This window comes from Mustelus asterias, chromosome 18 (assembly GCF_964213995.1).
Source record: "Mustelus asterias chromosome 18, sMusAst1.hap1.1, whole genome shotgun sequence".
In the NCBI taxonomy this organism is placed as follows: domain Eukaryota; kingdom Metazoa; phylum Chordata; class Chondrichthyes; order Carcharhiniformes; family Triakidae; genus Mustelus; species Mustelus asterias.
Genome location: NC_135818.1, coordinates 25137033 through 25156965, shown reverse-complemented (window position 1 = coordinate 25156965; position 19933 = coordinate 25137033). Strand labels below are relative to the sequence as shown.

Below are 19933 nucleotides of genomic sequence, written 5' to 3'. Positions count from 1 at the left end.
ATCGAGAACTAGAGGGCATAGGTTTTAAGTTAAGAGGGGAAAGAATTAATGGGAACCTGAGGAGCAACTTTTTTTACACAGAGGGTGGTATGTATGTGGAATGAGCTGCTGGAAGAAGTGGTTGAGGGAGGGACATTGACAACATTTAAAGGGCATTTGGACTGATATATGGGTAGGGAAGGTTTAGAGGGATATGGGCCAAATGCAGGCAGATAGGGTTAGCTTAGATGGACTTTTTGGTCGACATGGACCAGTTTGGGCTGAAGGGCCTGTCTCCGTGCCATACATTCTATGATTCTATCCAAAAAGGCATACTGATAGGTTAAGTGAGTGGAAAGAATTGTGGCAGAATATTTTCTAAAAGGTGGGAATCTGTGAAGGAGCGGTGAGATTATCAACAACAGCTTTAATTACCGATATGCCTCTTTGTTTTGGATTTCGCTCACCAAAATAAATGGTTTCTTTCTAACTACCCAAGCCTTTAATCATCTCAAACATCTCAAAATAGTTCATCCCTTAATCTATAGTCAAAGGAATACAAGCCTAGTCTAAACAGCCTGTCCTTCTAATTTAACTATTTTAGCACCCATACCATCTTGGTGAATCTGCACTGCATACTCTTCAAGGCCAGTATTTCCTTCTCAACTGAACACATTGGAGGAGAATTCTCTAACCTCACTGCACCCAGAGCAGATCGCTCCGATCCCCAGAAATAGCATTCAGGCCTAAAAACTGGTTTCGTACCTTGTGCCAAACAGTTTGCGATTCTCTCTGCCCCTTTCTAATCGTGCGAACCAGATTGCGCCCAGAATGGGCGTGAGAGCGATTAGCAAATTTAAAGTAGCATTTAAATATGCATTGACTATTTGAATCCCAGCACACGGGATTCTCCGGGCTTCAGGTGCAGCGCAAGAACGGCAAGAATCACTACTAGTCTCCACAAGACTTGGCACGATGGTCACACTGGGGGGCTTGGAGGCCATTGAAAACCCCAGGTGGCCAGGGGCATGACCGAGCAGTGCCCATCAGGCAGTGCCTGCCTGGTAGTGCCCAACCAGTACCTGCAGTGGCCACCAGACACCTTGGCAATGCCAAGTGGGGCACCGCTAGTGTACCAGGTGGGCACCACCAGTGTGCCGGGCACCACCAGTGTGCCAGGCACAGTGCCAAGGGGGTGGGGCCTGAGTGGGGGCCATGATATGGTGGCTGTGCAGGGGGGATCTGATGGGGGTATGATGGGTTCATGCAAGGGTGGATAATGAAGGTGGTCAGGGGATGGACAGGCAAGGAGACCCATCGGGAGGGCACTGATGCCCCGATGCTAGCGATCCATGTCAGGGAAGGGGTGGGGAACATGTCGCCAATGAGCAGGGAATCCCAGCACACTGAGAGATTGTGGTGTTCTTGTGAAATGGCACCCAAGCGCTCTGCAGCTGGGCTCACTGGCATTTTAGGCCCCGCCTCCTCCCAGTACTGGCACAAAACTCCCAACTCACCCAAAAAGGGACTGACTGTGGGAGGATTGACCTGTGAAGAGACCGGCTCAGATCGCTCCATTGTTCGCTCCGTTATGAGACTTCAAAATTTTGGGGGAGAATTCTGTCCATTATTCCTGATGTGGTCTGACCAGAACTGAACACAATACTCCAGATACAGTCCAACCAGAACTAAACACAGTACTCCAGATACAGTCCAACCAGAACGAAACACAGTACTCCAGATACAGTCCAACCAGAACGAAACACAGTACTCCAGATACAGTCCAACCAGAACTGAACACAATACTCCAGACACAGTCCAACCAGAACTAAACACAGTACTCCAGATACAGTCCAACCAGAACTGAACACAATACTCCAGACACAGTCCAACCAGAACTGAACACAATACTCCAGACACAGTCCAACCAGAACGAAACACAATACTCCAGATACAGTCCAACCAGAACGAAACACAGTACTCCAGATACAGTCCAACCAGAACGAAACACAGTACTCCAGATACAGTCCAACCAGAACTGAACACAATACTCCAGACACAGTCCAACCAGAACTAAACACAGTACTCCAGATACAGTCCAACCAGAACTGAACACAATACTCCAGACACAGTCCAACCAGAACGAAACACAATACTCCAGACACAGTCCAACCAGAACTGAACACAATACTCCAGACACAGTCCAACCAGAACTGAACACAATACTCCAGACACAGTCCAACCAGAACTGAACACAATACTCCAGACACAGTCCAACCAGAACTGAACACAATACTCCAGACACAGTCCAACCAGAACTGAACACAATACTCCAGACACAGTCCAACCAGAACTGAACACAATACTCCAGACACAGTCCAACCAGAACTGAACACAGTACTCCAGATACAGTCCAACCAGAACTGAACACAATACTCCAGACACAGTCCAACCAGAACTGAACACAATACTCCAGACACAGTCCAACCAGAACTGAACACAATACTCCAGATACAGTCCAACCAGAACTAAACACAGTACTCCAGACACAGTCCAACCAGAACTGAACACAATACTCCAGACACAGTCCAACCAGAACGAAACACAATACTCCAGACACAGTCCAACCAGAACGAAACACAATACTCCAGACACAGTCCAACCAGAACTGAACACAGTACTCCTGATACAGTCCAACCAGAACGAAACACAATACTCCAGATACAGTCCAACCAGAACTGAACACAATACTCCAGATACAGTCCAACCAGAACGAAACACAATACTCCAGATACAGTCCAACCAGAACTGAACACAGTACTCCTGATACAGTCCAACCAGAACGAAACACAATACTCCAGACACAGTCCAACCAGAACTGAACACAATACTCCAGATACAGTCCAACCAGAACGAAACACAATACTCCAGATACAGTCCAACCAGAACTGAACACAGTACTCCTGATACAGTCCAACCAGAACTGAACACAATACTCCAGATACAGTCCAACCAGAACGAAACACAATACTCCAGATACAGTCCAACCAGAACGAAACACAATACTCCAGATACAGTCCAACCAGAACGAAACACAATACTCCTGATACAGTCCAACCAGAACGAAACACAATACTCCAGATACAGTCCAACCAGAACGAAACACAATACTCCAGATACAGTCCAACCAGAACTGAACACAGTACTCCAGACATGGTCTGACCAGAACTAAACACAATACTCCAGACACAGTTTAACCAGAACTGATCACAGTACTCCAGACACAGTCCAACCAGAACTGAACACAGTACTCCAGACACAGTCCAACCAGAACTGAACACAGTACTCCTGATACAGTCCAACCAGAACTGAACACAGTACTCCTGATACAGTCCAACCAGAACTGAACACAGTACTCCAGACACAGTCCAACCAGAACTGAACACAGTACTCCAGATACAGTCCAACCAGAACTGAACACAGTACTCCAGACACAGTCCAACCAGAACTGAACACAATACTCCAGATACAGTCCAACCAGAACGAAACACAATACTCCAGATACAGTCCAACCAGAACTGAACACAGTACTCCTGATACAGTCCAACCAGAACGAAACACAATACTCCAGATACAGTCCAACCAGAACGAAACACAATACTCCAGATACAGTCCAACCAGAACGAAACACAATACTCCAGATACAGTCCAACCAGAACGAAACACAATACTCCTGATACAGTCCAACCAGAACGAAACACAATACTCCAGATACAGTCCAACCAGAACGAAACACAATACTCCAGATACAGTCCAACCAGAACTGAACACAGTACTCCAGACATGGTCTGACCAGAACTAAACACAACACTCCAGACACAGTTTAACCAGAACTGATCACAGTACTCCAGACACAGTCCAACCAGAACTGAACACAGTACTCCAGACACAGTCCAACCAGAACTGAACACAGTACTCCTGATACAGTCCAACCAGAACTGAACACAGTACTCCTGATACAGTCCAACCAGAACTGAACACAATACTCCTGATACAGTCCAACCAGAACTGAACACAGTACTCCAGACACAGTCCAACCAGAACTGAACACAGTACTCCAGATACAGTCCAACCAGAACTGAACACAGTACTCCTGATACAGTCCAACCAGAACTGAACACAGTACTCCTGATACAGTCCAACCAGAACTGAACACAATACTCCTGATACAGTCCAACCAGAACTGAACACAGTACTCCAGACACAGTCCAACCAGAACTGAACACAGTACTCCAGATACAGTCCAACCAGAACTGAACACAGTACTCCAGACACAGTCCAACCAGAACTGAACACAGTACTCCTGATACAGTCCAACCAGAACTGAACACAGTACTCCAGACACAGTCCAACCAGAACTGAACACAGTACTCCTGATACAGTCCAACCAGAACTGAACACAGTACTCCTGATACAGTCCAACCAGAACTGAACACAGTACTCCAGACACGGTCTAACCAGAGCTGAACACAATACTCCAGACACGGTCTAACCAGAGCTGAACACAATACTCCAGACACAGTCCAACCAGAGCTGAACACAATACTCCAGACGTGGTCTAAGCAGAACTGAACACAGTACTTTTGACATGGTCTTACCAGAACTGAACACTGTTACTTCACTGATGTGGCCTAAGCAGAAAGGAACATAATACTCTAGATGTGGTTTAACCAGTGTTATGCAACTGCAGCATAATTTCTACTTCTTTGATTTCCAGCCCTCTTCAGAAAAAAGCTAACATTTTGTTAGTCTTTTAAATTATTTTCTGCAGCTATCCACTACCTTTTGGTGATTTCTGTACAAGGACATCATAATCTCTCTGTTCCTTCATAGTTCCTCGATTCCCAACTTTTAGAAAATATTCTGATACTTCCTTCTTTGGCCTAGGGTGGACGATGCCCATATTAAATTCCATCTGCCGCAGGTTTGGCCTCTCACTTAACCTATCAAAGTCCCTTTGCAACTTTCTGCTCCCATCTACTCTATTTACTGTACCATTTAACTGCTCTCTAATTCTTCATCCAAGCCATTTATAAATATAATGGAAAGTTGAGGTCTCAGAACGGAACTCTGGGGGAACACTACTTAGCCACATGCTGGCAATTGGAGTACATACCCATTATCCCTACACTCTACCTAAACAATTCATTATGTATGTCAAAAGGTTAAGTCCAATTCCATGCACTCTTATTTTTTTCTTCAGTCTCTTAAATGGTGCCTGGTAGGAAATAACTCTGCACAATGTTCCATCTGGAGATTAAATTGGTTGGGTAGAGTTCCTAATGGAGTGCAGTGCAACAGTCTGTACAGCCTCTCCTTCTTCAATTCTCACAACATTTGGATCAATGGTTATGTGTCTGACACTTTCCATATACTCACATCTGAAGTATAAGGGTCTGGTTTATACAGTGTTAATGTGGGACTGACTACAGTACTGCCCACACATTGATGTAAGAAAGCACATGACCCAGATTTAGGGTCAGTGGTGTTGGCCAGAGACATGTATAGAACTAGACATGGAGATAGCTCCTTGCCTATACTGTATATAATATATAGTAAAAGTAGTTCATGAAGGCTTGATGTGAAAATACAGAAGACTATGAAGATTTTCTTAACAGACACGTTGGGTGGGATTTTCCACACCTCTGCAGCATGATTTGCAGTGGCAGCATCGACCCTCCATTGGCCAGTGAAGGGATCTTCTGGTCCTGCTGCTGTCAATGGGCTTTCCTGTTGTTTGCACCCTCTGCCGCTGGGGAACCCATTGCGCGGGGTTGCCGTCGCTGGGACTGGAAGATCCTGCCGGCGAGAACAACTGGAAAATTCCACTTGTTTTATAATCAACACCATTATAACACATCTTACAATATCCATCCATTTATTGGTTTTATCTTTTAGGAAACAGAAGTTACTGGAAAACTGTGAGCATCGCAGGGAGGTCCTAGATCAGTCCAAACAGTTGCAAATGTTCCTGAGAAGCTCCTATGAGGTAAAGAAGCCCCATCACTGAACATCTGTACTACACCAGAGTAACCAAGTTAACACCAGAGACTATTAATAAACTGCGTAATGCCAGTTACTGTTAATAAACTGGGTAATACCAGATACTGTAAGTAAACCGAATAACACCAGATACCATAAATAAATTGAATAATGACACACTGTTATTAAACTGGAGATCACCAGATAAACTGTATAACACCATATACAATAAACTGAGTAATGCCGAATACTGTTAATAAACTGAATACTGTCACCAAATACTATTAATAAACTAAGTGATGCCAGATACTGTTAAACTGAATAACAGCAGATACCATTAAACAGAATAATACCAGATATTGTTAATAAACTGGATAATACCAGATACTCTAAATAAACTGAGTAATGGCAGACACTTAGTGAATTGAGCAGTGCAAGATACTGTCCATAAACTGGGTGGTACAGCTACACTTCATAACACAGGTGATACCAGATACCCTTTTTAAGACCGATTTCACTCATTAACACCAGATGGTTTGCTGGCCCTCACTATCCAGATTGAAGAATAGCTATATGAGTGAGGCTGCAGATAGTCCCCAGTGTCAATGCACCCTACCACAGAGGTAAGATAGTAGAGGATTCAAATGTCTTTGTATCATATCTAGGTTAACCATTCATCCGGTTTAATACTGGACAGTCTAATTTTCAGTTGGTCTGTTGCCTGTCTGGCACTGGATGCCTTTATTCAGTATTTTATTTGAAGCACACATCCTGACCCTACCCAATCTTTCTAAATTTCTTAAGAAAAACAAATCTTCACACTCGCTGATCCCCAGTGGTAACTAAACAAAAATCCAGAGCATTGATATGTACCCCTCTAATCACCTGAAGGCAGGCTAATGGAACCTGTGCCAGGGGCCTCCACAAGAGCCCCCATAAAAATATGTTTCGTTTAAGGATTATATATTATGATATGATTTGCTAAGAGACTGTTGGAGAGGCTGTTGCCTTCAAAGTTAAGATTAACGAAATTCCAATCTGCCAGTTTTGGTATTTAAAAATCCCTTGAAGCAAAGAAAAATTCTTTGAATTCACATCCTCCCCTTCAATCTACAAAATAACCTCACAAGGTTGCTCAGTAGTGCCTCCGAGCTCATAGACTGCACTTTGTCTTGCTTCAAAATAACACCATTGGATATTTCATATCTATCTGATAGATTTAATGACCGGGATTCTCCCTAAAAAATCTGAGTCCCCAACGTGTGGGAAAATGGGAGTAAATCCCACTGGTTCTTTTAGTGTGATTTCCAGATTGAATCTCCGACACTCAGCGGGATTCACTCTGGAAAGCAGTGGGCAGGGCCTATTCCTGCCCGTGAGGCTGGCAGCATAGCGCTGAGCGGGCCTCCGCAGAGATCGGCATGTGCGCAATAGCCCCGCTTTGCCAGCCTCTAGATCGCTGGCCTTCCCAACTCCCCTGATTGCTGGCCAGCCTCACAACCCCCATTGCTGGCCTTGCAAACCCCACCCCACACCCAAATCGCTAGGCTTCCGGCCAAACCCCGATATCGCCCCACTGCCCGGCTAGCCCCGGTCTCCCTGACCCTCCTCACCAACACCACCTCCCCCCCCACCCCCATGGCCAGCCCCAAACCCCCTCCTGCTCCCCCCCCACCCCAAAACCTGGATGGCCAGCCCCAATCGCTGTCCTCCCTCCTTCTGCCAGCGATCCCAGTGCAGACTGGAAGCGGGGCCCCGTCCCCTCTGGCCCCACCCCTTTGACTGCCCAATGCCTGATGGACAGTGCCAGTTGGCCAGTGTCAGGGTGCCAGGCTGGAAGTCTTAGTGTCGGAGACGTGCGGAGGCTGTGATGCCCATTGGGAAGCCCGTGAAACGGCCTCCGCTGATATCTCCTGGCCCGTTGTGCTACTCAAGCAGCTCAGCAGGCTGGAAGAATCATTCCAAACATGTCATCTGGAAGATGGTAAATATTTACGTCAGATCCAGAAGGTTAGGACGCTAAATGCAGTGGGGAGAGGGAGAGACACGTCAGTAGGTTGGGGGTCAGGGATGTTTGTGTGTTTTATTAACAGTTTGATTGTTTTCCGTACTGTTTCTTCAGGCTGTGTCATGGTTGAATGAGAAGATCAGTGTCACCCTGGATGAGAGTTGGGCAGATCCCAGCAACCTGCAGGGCAAATTGCAGAAACACCAAACCTTTGAGGCTGAGGTCATGGCCAACCAGAACAGGATCCGAAACATCAGCACCGTGAGTGTTTGTGCTTGGACTCCTGCTATTGCCGCAATTGAGCCTCTCATTGCTACAGTAACACACATCTGTGAAGCAGGGAACTGACAGCCTGGAATTGCCAGCTCACTGGAGCAAGTATTTTTGGCTTAGCTTTTATTCAGGGCAACACAAACATCTCGTACTCAGGCCAAATTAAAAGAATATACCTGCATAAAACTCCCTGCATCTGCAGCTAAACCTTTGTTCCAGTATTTAGTCTTTGTTTTTTCTTGGTTAATTTCAATTGCTCTTCTCCCATTTTGGGCCCAGTTAGTTTTATGTATGTTTATTTTCCTGTTTTGCACATTCAACAGTGGGCTGAATTTTACAGGGGTTCCTGAAGTCAGTCCTGAGAGCAAGATGCAACGCCACACCTGTGAGCAGCAGAACCCTGGGGTGGCATCTTGCCGACGCCAGCCAGTAAGAATGGCAGCTCAGCCTCAAGAGCTGCTGGCTCAATCAGAGGGCCAGCAGCCTCAGCAGAACCACCACGAGAGGGGCCATTTTTAAAATATTCCCTAATGGGACATGGGTGTCGCTGGCTGGGCCAGCATTTATTATCCATCCCTAATTGCCCTTGAACTGGGGGCTTGCTAAGCCATTTCAGATTGTATTTTTAAGAGTCAACCACATTGCTGACGATCTGGAGTCATGTAGGCCAGACCAGGTAAGGACAACAGATTTCCTTCCCTAAAGGAGATTAGTGAACGAGGTGGGTTTTTACGATAATTGACAATGATTTTATGGTCACTAATTCCAGATTTTTGTGGAATTCAGTTTCAATTGGTGGGATACCCTGTGTTTCTGGATTACTAATCCAGTGGTAATATCGCTACGCCATTGCTTCCCCCATTGCTGAGGCTGTTTCACCAGGGAGAGGGGCCCTTAGAGACAGTGTGTTTGGTAGGGGAAATCTGGAGCAGGACAGGCAGTCAAGCAGGCCTTGGCAATCAGGATTGGGGAAGTAGTGTTTGTAGTGCACTGGTGGTGCCCTGGCCTCATGAGTGGCAATGGCTGCTGGGGACCCCTCTGTGGGCCATGGAGCACCAGCTAATGAGGGCACATCCCTGGAACCCACTGGAGGCTGTCAGGGGTAATTTGGTGGTGCCCCTCACCCCTCCCCCATATGTGCCAGCTGACTTTCCTGATGCAGGCAAAATGCCCATGGCAATGGGAAGTGACCTTCCACTGGGAACTTAGGTGGCTCAATTGTCTGCACATTGGGTGGTCATGCAGCTGAGGCTCCAGCCTCGTAATATATCATGGCGGGTGATATCAGGCTTCCCACCCGAAACCGTTCCCCACCGTATTGCCAACCCCCTCGCGTCCCAGCCTATCACCAATGGCCCATGAAAATTCATCCCTGTATTTGAGATTCTGAAAGTTTTGTATGGACAACATTAGACAACTTCAACAGCATAGGAGAATCCAAGCCGCGAACGAGGTCGGAGGTTTCTGGTGTACAATCGTTAATGGAGTTAAACATTGGGGTTTGTACTGCTAAATATTTTCCCTTGTATTCAGCTCCAACTAGTCAATTCTGTAAGCAGATCTCATGGGCTTTATCATCTGGAGTGCACTCTTTTCTACCCAGTATCTAGTTGTACAATAATAAGGCCAAATGACCATGACAGAGAACCCATACTCTACACTGAGTAGTACCACCACGTAATACATCCCTTTTCCAAAGGTATTCTGGATAAACACACTTAAGAAATCAAGACAGGTGTTTTGGTTTTATTTGCTCAAAAAGTCTGAACTAATGGTCGATCAAAGTCATTGAAACAGGAACAGGCCATTCAGCTCCTCGAGCCTATAATCACTATTCAGTTACAGTAAGAAGTCTCACAACACCAGGTTAAAGTCCAACAGGTTTACATGTTTATTTGGTAACACAAGCTTTCGGAGCACTGCTCCTTCATCAGGTGAGTCCTTCACCTGATGAAGGAGCAGCGCTCTGAAAGCTTGTGATACCAAATAAACATGTTGGACTTTAATCTGATGTTGTGAGACTTCTTACTGTGCCTACCCCAGTCCAACACCGGCATCTCCGTATCATGACTATTCAGTTAGATCATGGCTGCTATATACCCTGATCTCATTTACCCAGCTTTGTTCCATATCCAATAACTAAAATAATCTATCAGTCTCCATCTTCAAATTTTCAGCCAACGCCACAGCATTCATTCACAGATCTTTAGGGGAGAGAGTTCCAGATTTTCTCCAACACTGAAAGATGGTTCCTGATTCACTTCTCAATGGCCTAGCTCTAATTTTAAGCTGCTGCTATGTTCCAGATTCACCCACCAGAGGAAACTGTTTCCCAGTATCAACCATTAACCATGTTAAACACCTCAAAAAATAGTGCTGAACCTTTTAATCTCAAGGGAACGCAAGCCTTGTCCATGCAAACATGAAGTTTCTGCCCTTTCCACCTTGTTTCTGGAATATTATTATTCCCCATCTGCCTGGTGTGTGTTTACTGATGGCAATGTTGATTCCCATTGCAGGAAGGGGAGCAGATGATTGATGCTGGGCACTACGCTGTAAATGAAATTGAACCCCGGATGAAGCATGTTCAAGACCTGTGGAATGAACTGCTGGAAAACTGCCATGAGAAGAAGTCCAAGCTGCTGGATGCACACAAGGTGCTTGAATATTATCAGACTCTTGTACCATAGATCTCACTATGAGCTTTAGCAGTGGTGATATCATCTGGTCCCCACTGACTTCACATGGCCTCCACTCTCTGCCCAAGACTGTGGCTCACACTGTACTTTGTGTCCACCTGCGCAGTTGCTCTTTACCTGTGAGTCCATATAATGAGTGTCGGCAAAATATTGAACCATGGCGGCATCAGGTCATTGGCACAATCATCATCAGCAGTCACAGGATGGTGATAAGGAGAGCGTCCTTGGTTTATTTTCCCCACTTGTAGTGCCCTGCTCAGTACATGTTTTCGGTCCATCATGCCTGCACAGACAACAATCTGACCCAGGCCCTATCCCTGTAACCCCACTGACACTAAGGGGCGATTTAGCATGGCCAATCAATCTAATCTGCATCTTTGGACTGTGGAAGGAAACCAGAGCACCTGGAGAAAACCCATGCAGATATGGGGAAAACGTGCCAACTCCACAGACAGTGACCTGAATTGAACCCGGGTCCCTGGCACTGTGAGGCAGCAGTGCTAGCCACCGTGCCATCCATCTAAATTGCTTTTGATGATCTTGGGGCAGTGAACATAGTGTGCCTGTTTCACCAACTCTCCCCACCACACCCGGCAGGGAACCGGCAACTAATGACACAGAAGGGCTTTCAATTTCTTTTGAGGTAAACCAGTGAGTTGGGGCCTAAGTTTGTGAATGACCTGACTGAGCACAACATTCCTGGGCTGTACACCCAATTCGACACAGATGGGCCTGATTGCCCCCAGGCTGGGGATAGAGATTTCAAGACTCCATTTGGGTACACCCTGCGGCCCACTGCCCTGGGGAAAGACTGTAAGGGGTGGTTCTGTAGGTGCATCTCCTGATTCTGTTGATGTGCAGGGAGCTCTGGTGTATGAATCATTAACATTTCCTTCTCTTTAACCTTGGAGGCCCTGAACTTCCAGCGAAGCATCGATGATGTGGAGAATTGGCTGAACGAGGTGGAGAAGCAGCTGGATGATCCCATCCAGGGAACAGACCTGGTGTCTGTGAAGAACCTACTCAATAAGCAGCAAGATCTGGAAGAAGACATCAGCAGCTATGTAGAGAGGATGCAGGGTTTACTTGATCAGTCCGAGGAGTTTATCCGGGAAAATCATTTCCTGGCTGTGGAAATTCAAGACAGGGTCGGCAATGTACTCCAGAGGTAAATGTAAAGATTCAGTGGCCTATGTTGAGCCCTGCCAACTGGGAACAACCAATTTCAGTCCCAGGGCATCCCCAGCTTCAGTCCCAGACCATTTCGCGACACAGTTTCATTCCAAGGTATTCCCAGGATATACGCAGCTTCAGTCAGGATACCATCCTGGCTTTAAATCTCCCAACATCTCTGAGTACATTTCATCAGAATGCAGTGATTCATCCACCCTGAACTATTTCAGAACTAATCCTTTCCCCCGTTCCCTCCAACAGTCAATTCATATCCTGTAGTTCACAAACAGAGTTAGTTGTAAAAAAGAAATAAAACAATCTAATTAATATCTGCTCTGAGCCTTCGTCCTCCAGAATCAGATTCCTCCTTCATCTCCGAGTATCCTTTCCCTCTCTTTTACTATGTTACTTTTTAGATCATTTTCTTAGCACAAACCATTTATTTCTATTGAAATTGTCTGCTGGCTTTTTCCTCTCTTTATCTCTGTATAGGGGCTGTTACTCTGTGATGCACTATCAATCAAGCAAAGACTAGTTTGTATGCAAGAACAAATAGGCTTTTATTCGCAAAAGACTTGGAGCACACCCATGCCAATGAACTGGTCCAGAGACTGAGGCAGTGGGGTGGGGAGCAGTCACCTTTATACCTGGACCAGGGGGGAGGAGTCTCAGGCAGGGCCGGCAGGGGCATGTCCAGGCATGTCACACACACAGGCAATAAGCTAACAGTGGTTTACCACAGATGGTTTTCTTGTTGTATTTTTAAAAAATCGTTCCCCTCAAGTAACCAAACAAAGTAACAGTGTGGTTTCAAGATGAACTTTACTATAGCCAGCTACAGGACCCTGAATGTCCATTCAGGGCATTCAGAGTGAAACATTCAGAAATACAAATGCAATTAAAAGTCTCAGCTTCGATTACAAGCAATTAGCATATACCAATAACAGAATAGGAGTTATCTCTATCCAATCATAGTTATGGTTACATCATGCATGCATAAGGGTATGATGTCCAATTAAAACTTGTGCATGTTATATCGCCAAGAAATGATAGCTATATCTCTGACCAATGGTATCTCAACCTCCCTTCACATTGTCCCTTGTTCTAATGGGCAAATATGAAATGCAGCTGCATTCGATTAGATAGTCCTTGAGCCCTGTCTGGGCTTATTTTAATCAGAACCTGTCATTTGCACATAGCTTTCCCTGTGTGACTAAGGATCAGCTTGCAGCTTATGATTTTTGACTCTCTCTCTTCAATGAGATAGATCCTAGTGCTTCTCCAATTCTGCCCTCTTGAGCTCCCTGCTCCTTTTGCCCACCATTAGTGGCTACTCCTTCAGCCAGTAAGGCTCTGGAATTCCCTCCCCAAACCACTCTGCCTCTCCACCTTTCATCCTCTGAGATTCTCCTTAAAGCTTAACTCTTTAACCTGTCCCAATATCTCCTTACATGGTTGGTGTCGTAGTTTGTTTGATAATGCTCCTGTGAAGAGCCTTGAGATGTTTTACTGTGTTACAGGCGCTATATAAATGCATGTTGTTGATCACTTTCCACCCTTCATATCTCCCTATTCTCATCTTGACTGCACATTCTATATTCCTCAGGATTATCTTTAGATTTATGGGTCTGAATGTAATCATTCAAGTTCCTTTTCCATTTCAAGTCCATTTTGAATCTTTGGGCAAGATTCTCTGATCTTGTTCTTTCCCGCCCCATTACCAGTGAGAATGGACAATTTGACGCTCAGCTAAAACTCCACTCGCTGAAGCAGCATCGGAGATTCCCAGCCGTGGATGAGGCCAGAGGTTTCCAGTGTCTATTTCTCCATGGCTTACTGGGATGGGTGGTGGGAGGAATTGGGAGGGGAGGGGGATCTTTCCATTGGAGCCTCCTGATTAATTGATACTTCCTCAGTGTTTACATTGTTAGTTCTGGAAAGTTACATGGACTGATGTGAGACACTGCACCCCAACATCACAACCCCCAGAGGAATCCAACCACCTTTATCATTGTTATGTACTTCACCCATTTCACTTTTGAATATTTCCCCACTGACCCTTCAAATTATTAGTTCAGTGAAGTCATTGAGCACATTGGCCCTCTTTTCATGAGCTCTGTCAGCTGTGTGGATCGCCTGTAGTGGATGTGACTCCCTTGGTTATGATGAGTATCTGTTGTCTGTTGCTCAGATACCAGGCATTGAGAGATCCGATCAAGGACAGGCGCAGGAGACTGGAGGATAATGCACGGCTTTATCAGCTGTTCCGGGATCTCGATGCTGGGCAGGCCTGGGTTCAGGAGAGGTTGTTGTTGGTTACAGCCAAGGATGTTGGACAATCACTGAGTGCTGTACAGAGCTTGCAGAAGAAGCACCAGGTGAGTCACCTGAGGTAAAGATTTGTTCTGAGATGACGGTCAGTCCTGGGACGAGGGCAAGGCTCGTTTAAGAAGTAACCGGACCACTTGTTGGATTCTGATTTCTGTGCAGGCTTTGGAGAATGAGATCAGCAACCATGATATCCTGATTAAAACTGTAATGGAGACGGGACAGAGTCTTGTTAAGGGCGGGCACTTTGCTTCACGGGAGATTTCAAAGCGACTGTGGGAGCTGAAGGATGCAGTGGAGACGCTGAAAGAGGAGACAGAGAATAGGAACAAGTTACTAAGGGAAGAGCATGCAGCACAGCTCTTCTACTCTGAGGTAGGTGCTTGGTTATATCATTGAGAACTCATTGCCTCTCCTAGGGATCATCCACTGACAGGTCTCAAACCAAAGGAAGAGCAACTATAAGACCATAAAACGCATGGGCAGAAGTAGGCCATTTGACCCATCAAGTCTGCTCCCTTTCAATGAGATCATGCTTGATCTGAAATGATAACCCTTAACTCCACTTTTTTTGCCTTATCCCCATAACACTTGATTCCTTTACTGATTTAAATTAGTAAAAATCAGTTTATCTCAGTCTTGAACATACTTAATGACCCAGCCTCTACAGCCCTCTGCAGTAAAGAATTCCACAGATTCACTACCCACTGAGAGTAGAAATTCCTCCTCATTTCTGTTTTAAATTGACAACTCTGAGATTATGCCCTCTGGTGGCACAGTGGTTAGCACTGCTGCCTCACAGCGTCAGGGACCCGGGTTCAATTATGGCCTCGGGTCACTGTCTGTGTGGAGTTTGCACATTCTCCCCATGTCTGCGTGGGTTTCTTCTGGGTGCTCCGGTTTCCTCCCACAGTCCCAAGATGTGCGGGTTAGGTTGATTGGCCATGTTAAATTGACCCTAGTATCAGGGGGATTAGCAGGGTAAATATGTGGAGTTACGGGAATAGGGCCTGGGTGGGATTGTGGTTGGTGCAGACTTGATAGGCCAAATGGCCTCCTTCTGCACTGTAGGGATTCTATGATTCTATGGTCCTAGACTCTCCCATAAGGGGAAACAACCTCTCAGCATATACCCTGTCAAGCCCCCTGAGAATCCTATGTGTCTCAATAAGGTCGCCTCTCATTGTTCTAAACTCCAATGAGTACAGGCCCAATCCATTTAACCTCTCCTCATGAGAAAATTCCTCCATACTGGGATCAACCTAGTGAACCTTTTCTGGACTGCCTCCAATGCCAATATATCTTTCCTTCGATAAGGGGACCAAAACTGTTCACAATATCCCAGTCTAGCAATGGAGAAATAGACACTGGAAATCTCCGCCCTTGTCCATGACTGGGATTCTCCAGTGCTGCTGCAGTGAATGGCATTTTGGCTGTATGCCAAATTCTCCATCCTGCTTGTACAGTTTTAGCAAGACTTTCCTCTTTTTATACTCCATTCCCTTTGAAATAAAGGTCAACATTCCATTTGCCTTCCTTAGTACCTGCTGAACTTGTATGCTAATTTTTTGTGATTTATGCACAAGGACCCCAAATCCCTCTGTACTGCAACTTTCTGCAATCTTTCTCCATTTAAATAATATTCAACTCATTTATTCTTCCTGCCAAGGTGCAGAACTTCACATTTTCCTACATTAGTGTTTATATATTAGTAATTGTGAGAATCAGACTTCAGAGGGTAGTCACCAAACAATAACTTGTGGTTAGCTCCATACATGCGAGTTCATAACACAGATCCAATTAGTTCTCTCCCCTTCTGATTTTCTGTGTTCCCCTGCCATTCACTCGGCACTCTGACGGAGAGCTTACCTGTTGCTTTGCCCCTTTCAGTGGCTTGCTGTTTGTTGCACGCTCTTGTTATTCTCACCACCAGCAGTGCACAAGCCACTGTGACCCAGACAGTGATTAGTGTGGCAACTAGGTGCTTCCGTTATCTGCACAGGTGACAGGAGGAGGGGGAGTTGGTGGTCAGGTCAAAGCTACCATCTTGGCAAGGCAAGTCACTAAGACTGCAGCCTGGTTTTTATGATGAACGTGCCAGGTCTGTGTGTGTGTGATAATCTGAATCAGTAAATTCTCCACTCTTACTATTGATCTCTGCTCACTGGCAGCTGTTGGAAGCTGAGTTATGGATGGAGGAGCGGAGACCACAGCTGGAGAGCTCAGATTACGGGAAGGACGAGGAATCCACACAGGTGCTGTTCCGGAAGCTGGACAACGTTGAGTTGGATCTGGGCAGTTACAAGTCCAGGATGCTCAAACTGAGGGAAACAGGGAATAATCTTTCCGGCATGAGCCATCCTGACAGGTACATCCCAGGAATTCTTTACAAGACCTTACAATGGAATATAACAGACAGGAAACAGGTTGAGGAATACTGTTTTCCTTTTACCACCTGTCCATAAGCAGAAGGTGTTTTGAATTAGTTTTTGTTTAGAATAAGCAGTGGCATGTTTTCCCAATCCCTTGACTTTCGTGTGATCCAATTTTACTAATATTCCCGCGCCAAACACAAGATAGGATTAACTCAGAAGGTTAGTTTACTTTTACACATTTAAAACCCATGAGAAGGAATGTCTGCAACTTCCCACTCCACATTTACACTGTAAAAGGAGGGATTGAGGAAAGGAGGTTTTATACTGCTCGGATCACTGAAAAAGTGAATATTGGGTCACATGAGTTCCAGAGTCCCAAAGCCAGAGTCCAGTGAGGAAATCTTTCACATAGACATTCGATGATCAGAGGCTGCAGATCAGAGTTGTAAGATGTACACTATCAGGTGGGATTGATGCCACAAAATAATGCTGGGATGATGTCAGTTCAGTAGGTGATGATACAAAATCTTCCAGCAGAGACAGGTTAGGTGGGCTGATGGTCCAGCTTGGACAGAGCTTGCTTGAATGTGGCCTGCCAGTTGGATGTTAAATAGCAGACTGGCTGCACAACTCAGTAATATTAAACTACTTAAAAGGCTGACCTCTTAGATCATCTAACCTTCCTTCTCCAGTGATTTCAGCAAAGGGTGTTTATCCAATGTCTAGAATTTAGCTTTGTTTTCAGGACTGATAATGTCTCATCCATTATGGATTGAAAGGGGTGTTGTTTGTGTTGAGGATCTTGTGTTTGGGAGTGTATTGTCTCAATAGGCCTTTGGACTCCACTAGCAAGGCTGGCTTATCAAATGCAAATGGAATTCCTGTAGCTCCTTTTGAAATTGGTCTGTACAGCCTCAGCTGGTCTGTTAAAAACTCCTTGGGCAGAACAAGGTGTGACATTCCTGAAACTAAAAAATTCATATGTTCTGGTCACTGCTAGTGGATAATTTCCACAGAGAGAGTCAACCATCTCAATTGTCGTTGTTCAGCAGAAAATTCAAGTTTAAAAATAAGAAACAGTAATAAGGATAAAATTTTAAAATATATACAGGATCGGATTTCTGTTCTGTGTTGGAGAACTCCAACATTAGATTGGTAGTAAAGATTTGATTCAGATACAAGTGTGATGGGGATCAAGTAACTATTTACCAAGTTGGTTATTGTACTGTGAATACTCGTGATACTTACTCGGTATAGGTAAGCTGTAACTAGTGGAGTTCTGCATGTATTAGTGCTGGGACCTCAGCTATTTGCAATCCATATTAATGGCAGTCTGAATCTGTCTTCAAAGAAAATGGCTTAGGAGTTATCTAATAGAAATATTTTAAATTATGCAAGGTTTAGATTTGAATGGATCCAGAGAGAATATTTCCCATACGGCATGGTGGTACAGTGATTGCATTGCTGCCTCACAGTGCCAGGGACCCGGGTTCAATTCCGGCCTTGGGTGGTGGCTATCTGTGTGGTGTTTGCATATCTCCCGGCTGCTAAAAATTATTGCAAAGCCTGGAAATTATCCTTAAAACACTGTGACTTCTGGATAATATCTTCGGTCATCCCACAAACTTGAATGTTTTGTCTGATAACATCAGCGTTGAAAATCTAAAGGTTACTATAGCTATGGATCAAGGTGAAATCACTAGATGTAAGGCATACTATTTAAGTAAGACATTAGCCCAGCTGATATGAGGGACTGGTGGAGAGGATGAGCTAACCGTTTGAGAGTTTTTGGCAGTATTTCAACATTATCCATGCCATTAAATTCAACCATCAACATTAAATGCACCTTGGTGCAAGCTTTGGTCAGAATGTGTGCGTGAATTTTCCTGGGTTTACCTGCAGTGAAAATGCAGCTGATATAAATGGGATTGTTAACCTTTCACAAAGTGGCTTTTGATGAAGTTGATGCAGGTGATATGAAGAAGCTGTTGGAATTTCACAATGAAGCATCATCAGATGAAGATCTGATGCAATCAGAGTAGATGAAAGCAAGTTCACTGAGAGGGTGTTGATAATAATGGAGACAATGAAGAAACAGAAGTAATTTGTCAAATTATATTGAAGCGATTAAGCAAGTTATTCATTTTAGCTGATGAGATGCGGTCTATCATTCAAGATATGGACCCCCATGGTAAATCACAGCTCCAGTGTTTGCCAATTAATCCATTCAATGTTACACAGCAATCTACAGGGAAAGGGGGAGATTTGCTGAGCCGATTTTCAAGAAAAGTCAATCAACTGTGGGTGGCACGATGGCACAGTGGTCAGCACCGCTGCCTCACAGCGCCAAGGACCTGGCTTCAATTCCCGGCTCGGGTCACTGTCTGTGTGGAGTTTTTCCCTGTGTCTGTGTGGGTTTCCTCCGGGTGCTCCGGTTTCCTCCCACAGTCCAATGATGTGCGGGTTAGGTTGATTGGCCATGCTAAAATTGCCCCTTAGTGCCAGGGGACTAGTCGAGTAAAAATGCAGGATTATGGGGCTAGGGCCTGGGTGGGATTGTAGTTGGTGCAGACTCGATGGGCTAAATTCCCTCCTGCACTGTAGGGATTCTATGAACTGCAAGCACCAGTGACTCTCCATCAGCTCTTTCAGTTAATGCCACTGAGTCAGAGCACGATAAGTCTCCCACAGTTAATCTTTAATCTCCACCATACCTAGATGCTACTAAAACAATTTTCATAATATTTTGTTATTTATTCAAGGTCAGAATTTTACTGTGCTCGGGTGGGTGCATGCCTGACCCAGAAGCATGTGAAATCGAGCTAGAAGACTTTGGGCGCGCATCCCCACGTCATCACACGCATGAGCAATATTTCAGTTGGGTGTACGCAGGAGACAGAAGCATGCCCAATGACAATCAAGCAGGCAATGTAGCTCATTAAGGGGGTAATTGAACATAATTTTACATGCCTGTCTGCTTTTACAGTTGGCAGGCGGGCTGATTGGCCAGGTGGCCATCAGGTTTCAGCTTCAACGTCAATCCAGGGCGGAATGAA

The 19933-nt window shown here is 45.2% G+C and overlaps 1 protein-coding gene across 1 annotated transcript in view; it reads left to right on the top strand.

Annotated features, from left to right (window-relative positions):
• LOC144506900 (spectrin beta chain, non-erythrocytic 5-like) overlaps positions 1 to 19933 on the top strand; it is a 78725-nt gene that overhangs the window by 16537 nt on the left and 42255 nt on the right. Inside the window, exons 10-16 of the mRNA XM_078233253.1 lie at positions 5938 to 6028; positions 8144 to 8290; positions 10822 to 10959; positions 11913 to 12169; positions 14366 to 14552; positions 14665 to 14877; positions 16674 to 16870. Coding sequence (XP_078089379.1) covers positions 5938 to 6028; positions 8144 to 8290; positions 10822 to 10959; positions 11913 to 12169; positions 14366 to 14552; positions 14665 to 14877; positions 16674 to 16870 — 1230 coding nt within the window. The remainder of the gene's footprint in view (positions 1 to 5937; positions 6029 to 8143; positions 8291 to 10821; positions 10960 to 11912; positions 12170 to 14365; positions 14553 to 14664; positions 14878 to 16673; positions 16871 to 19933) is intronic.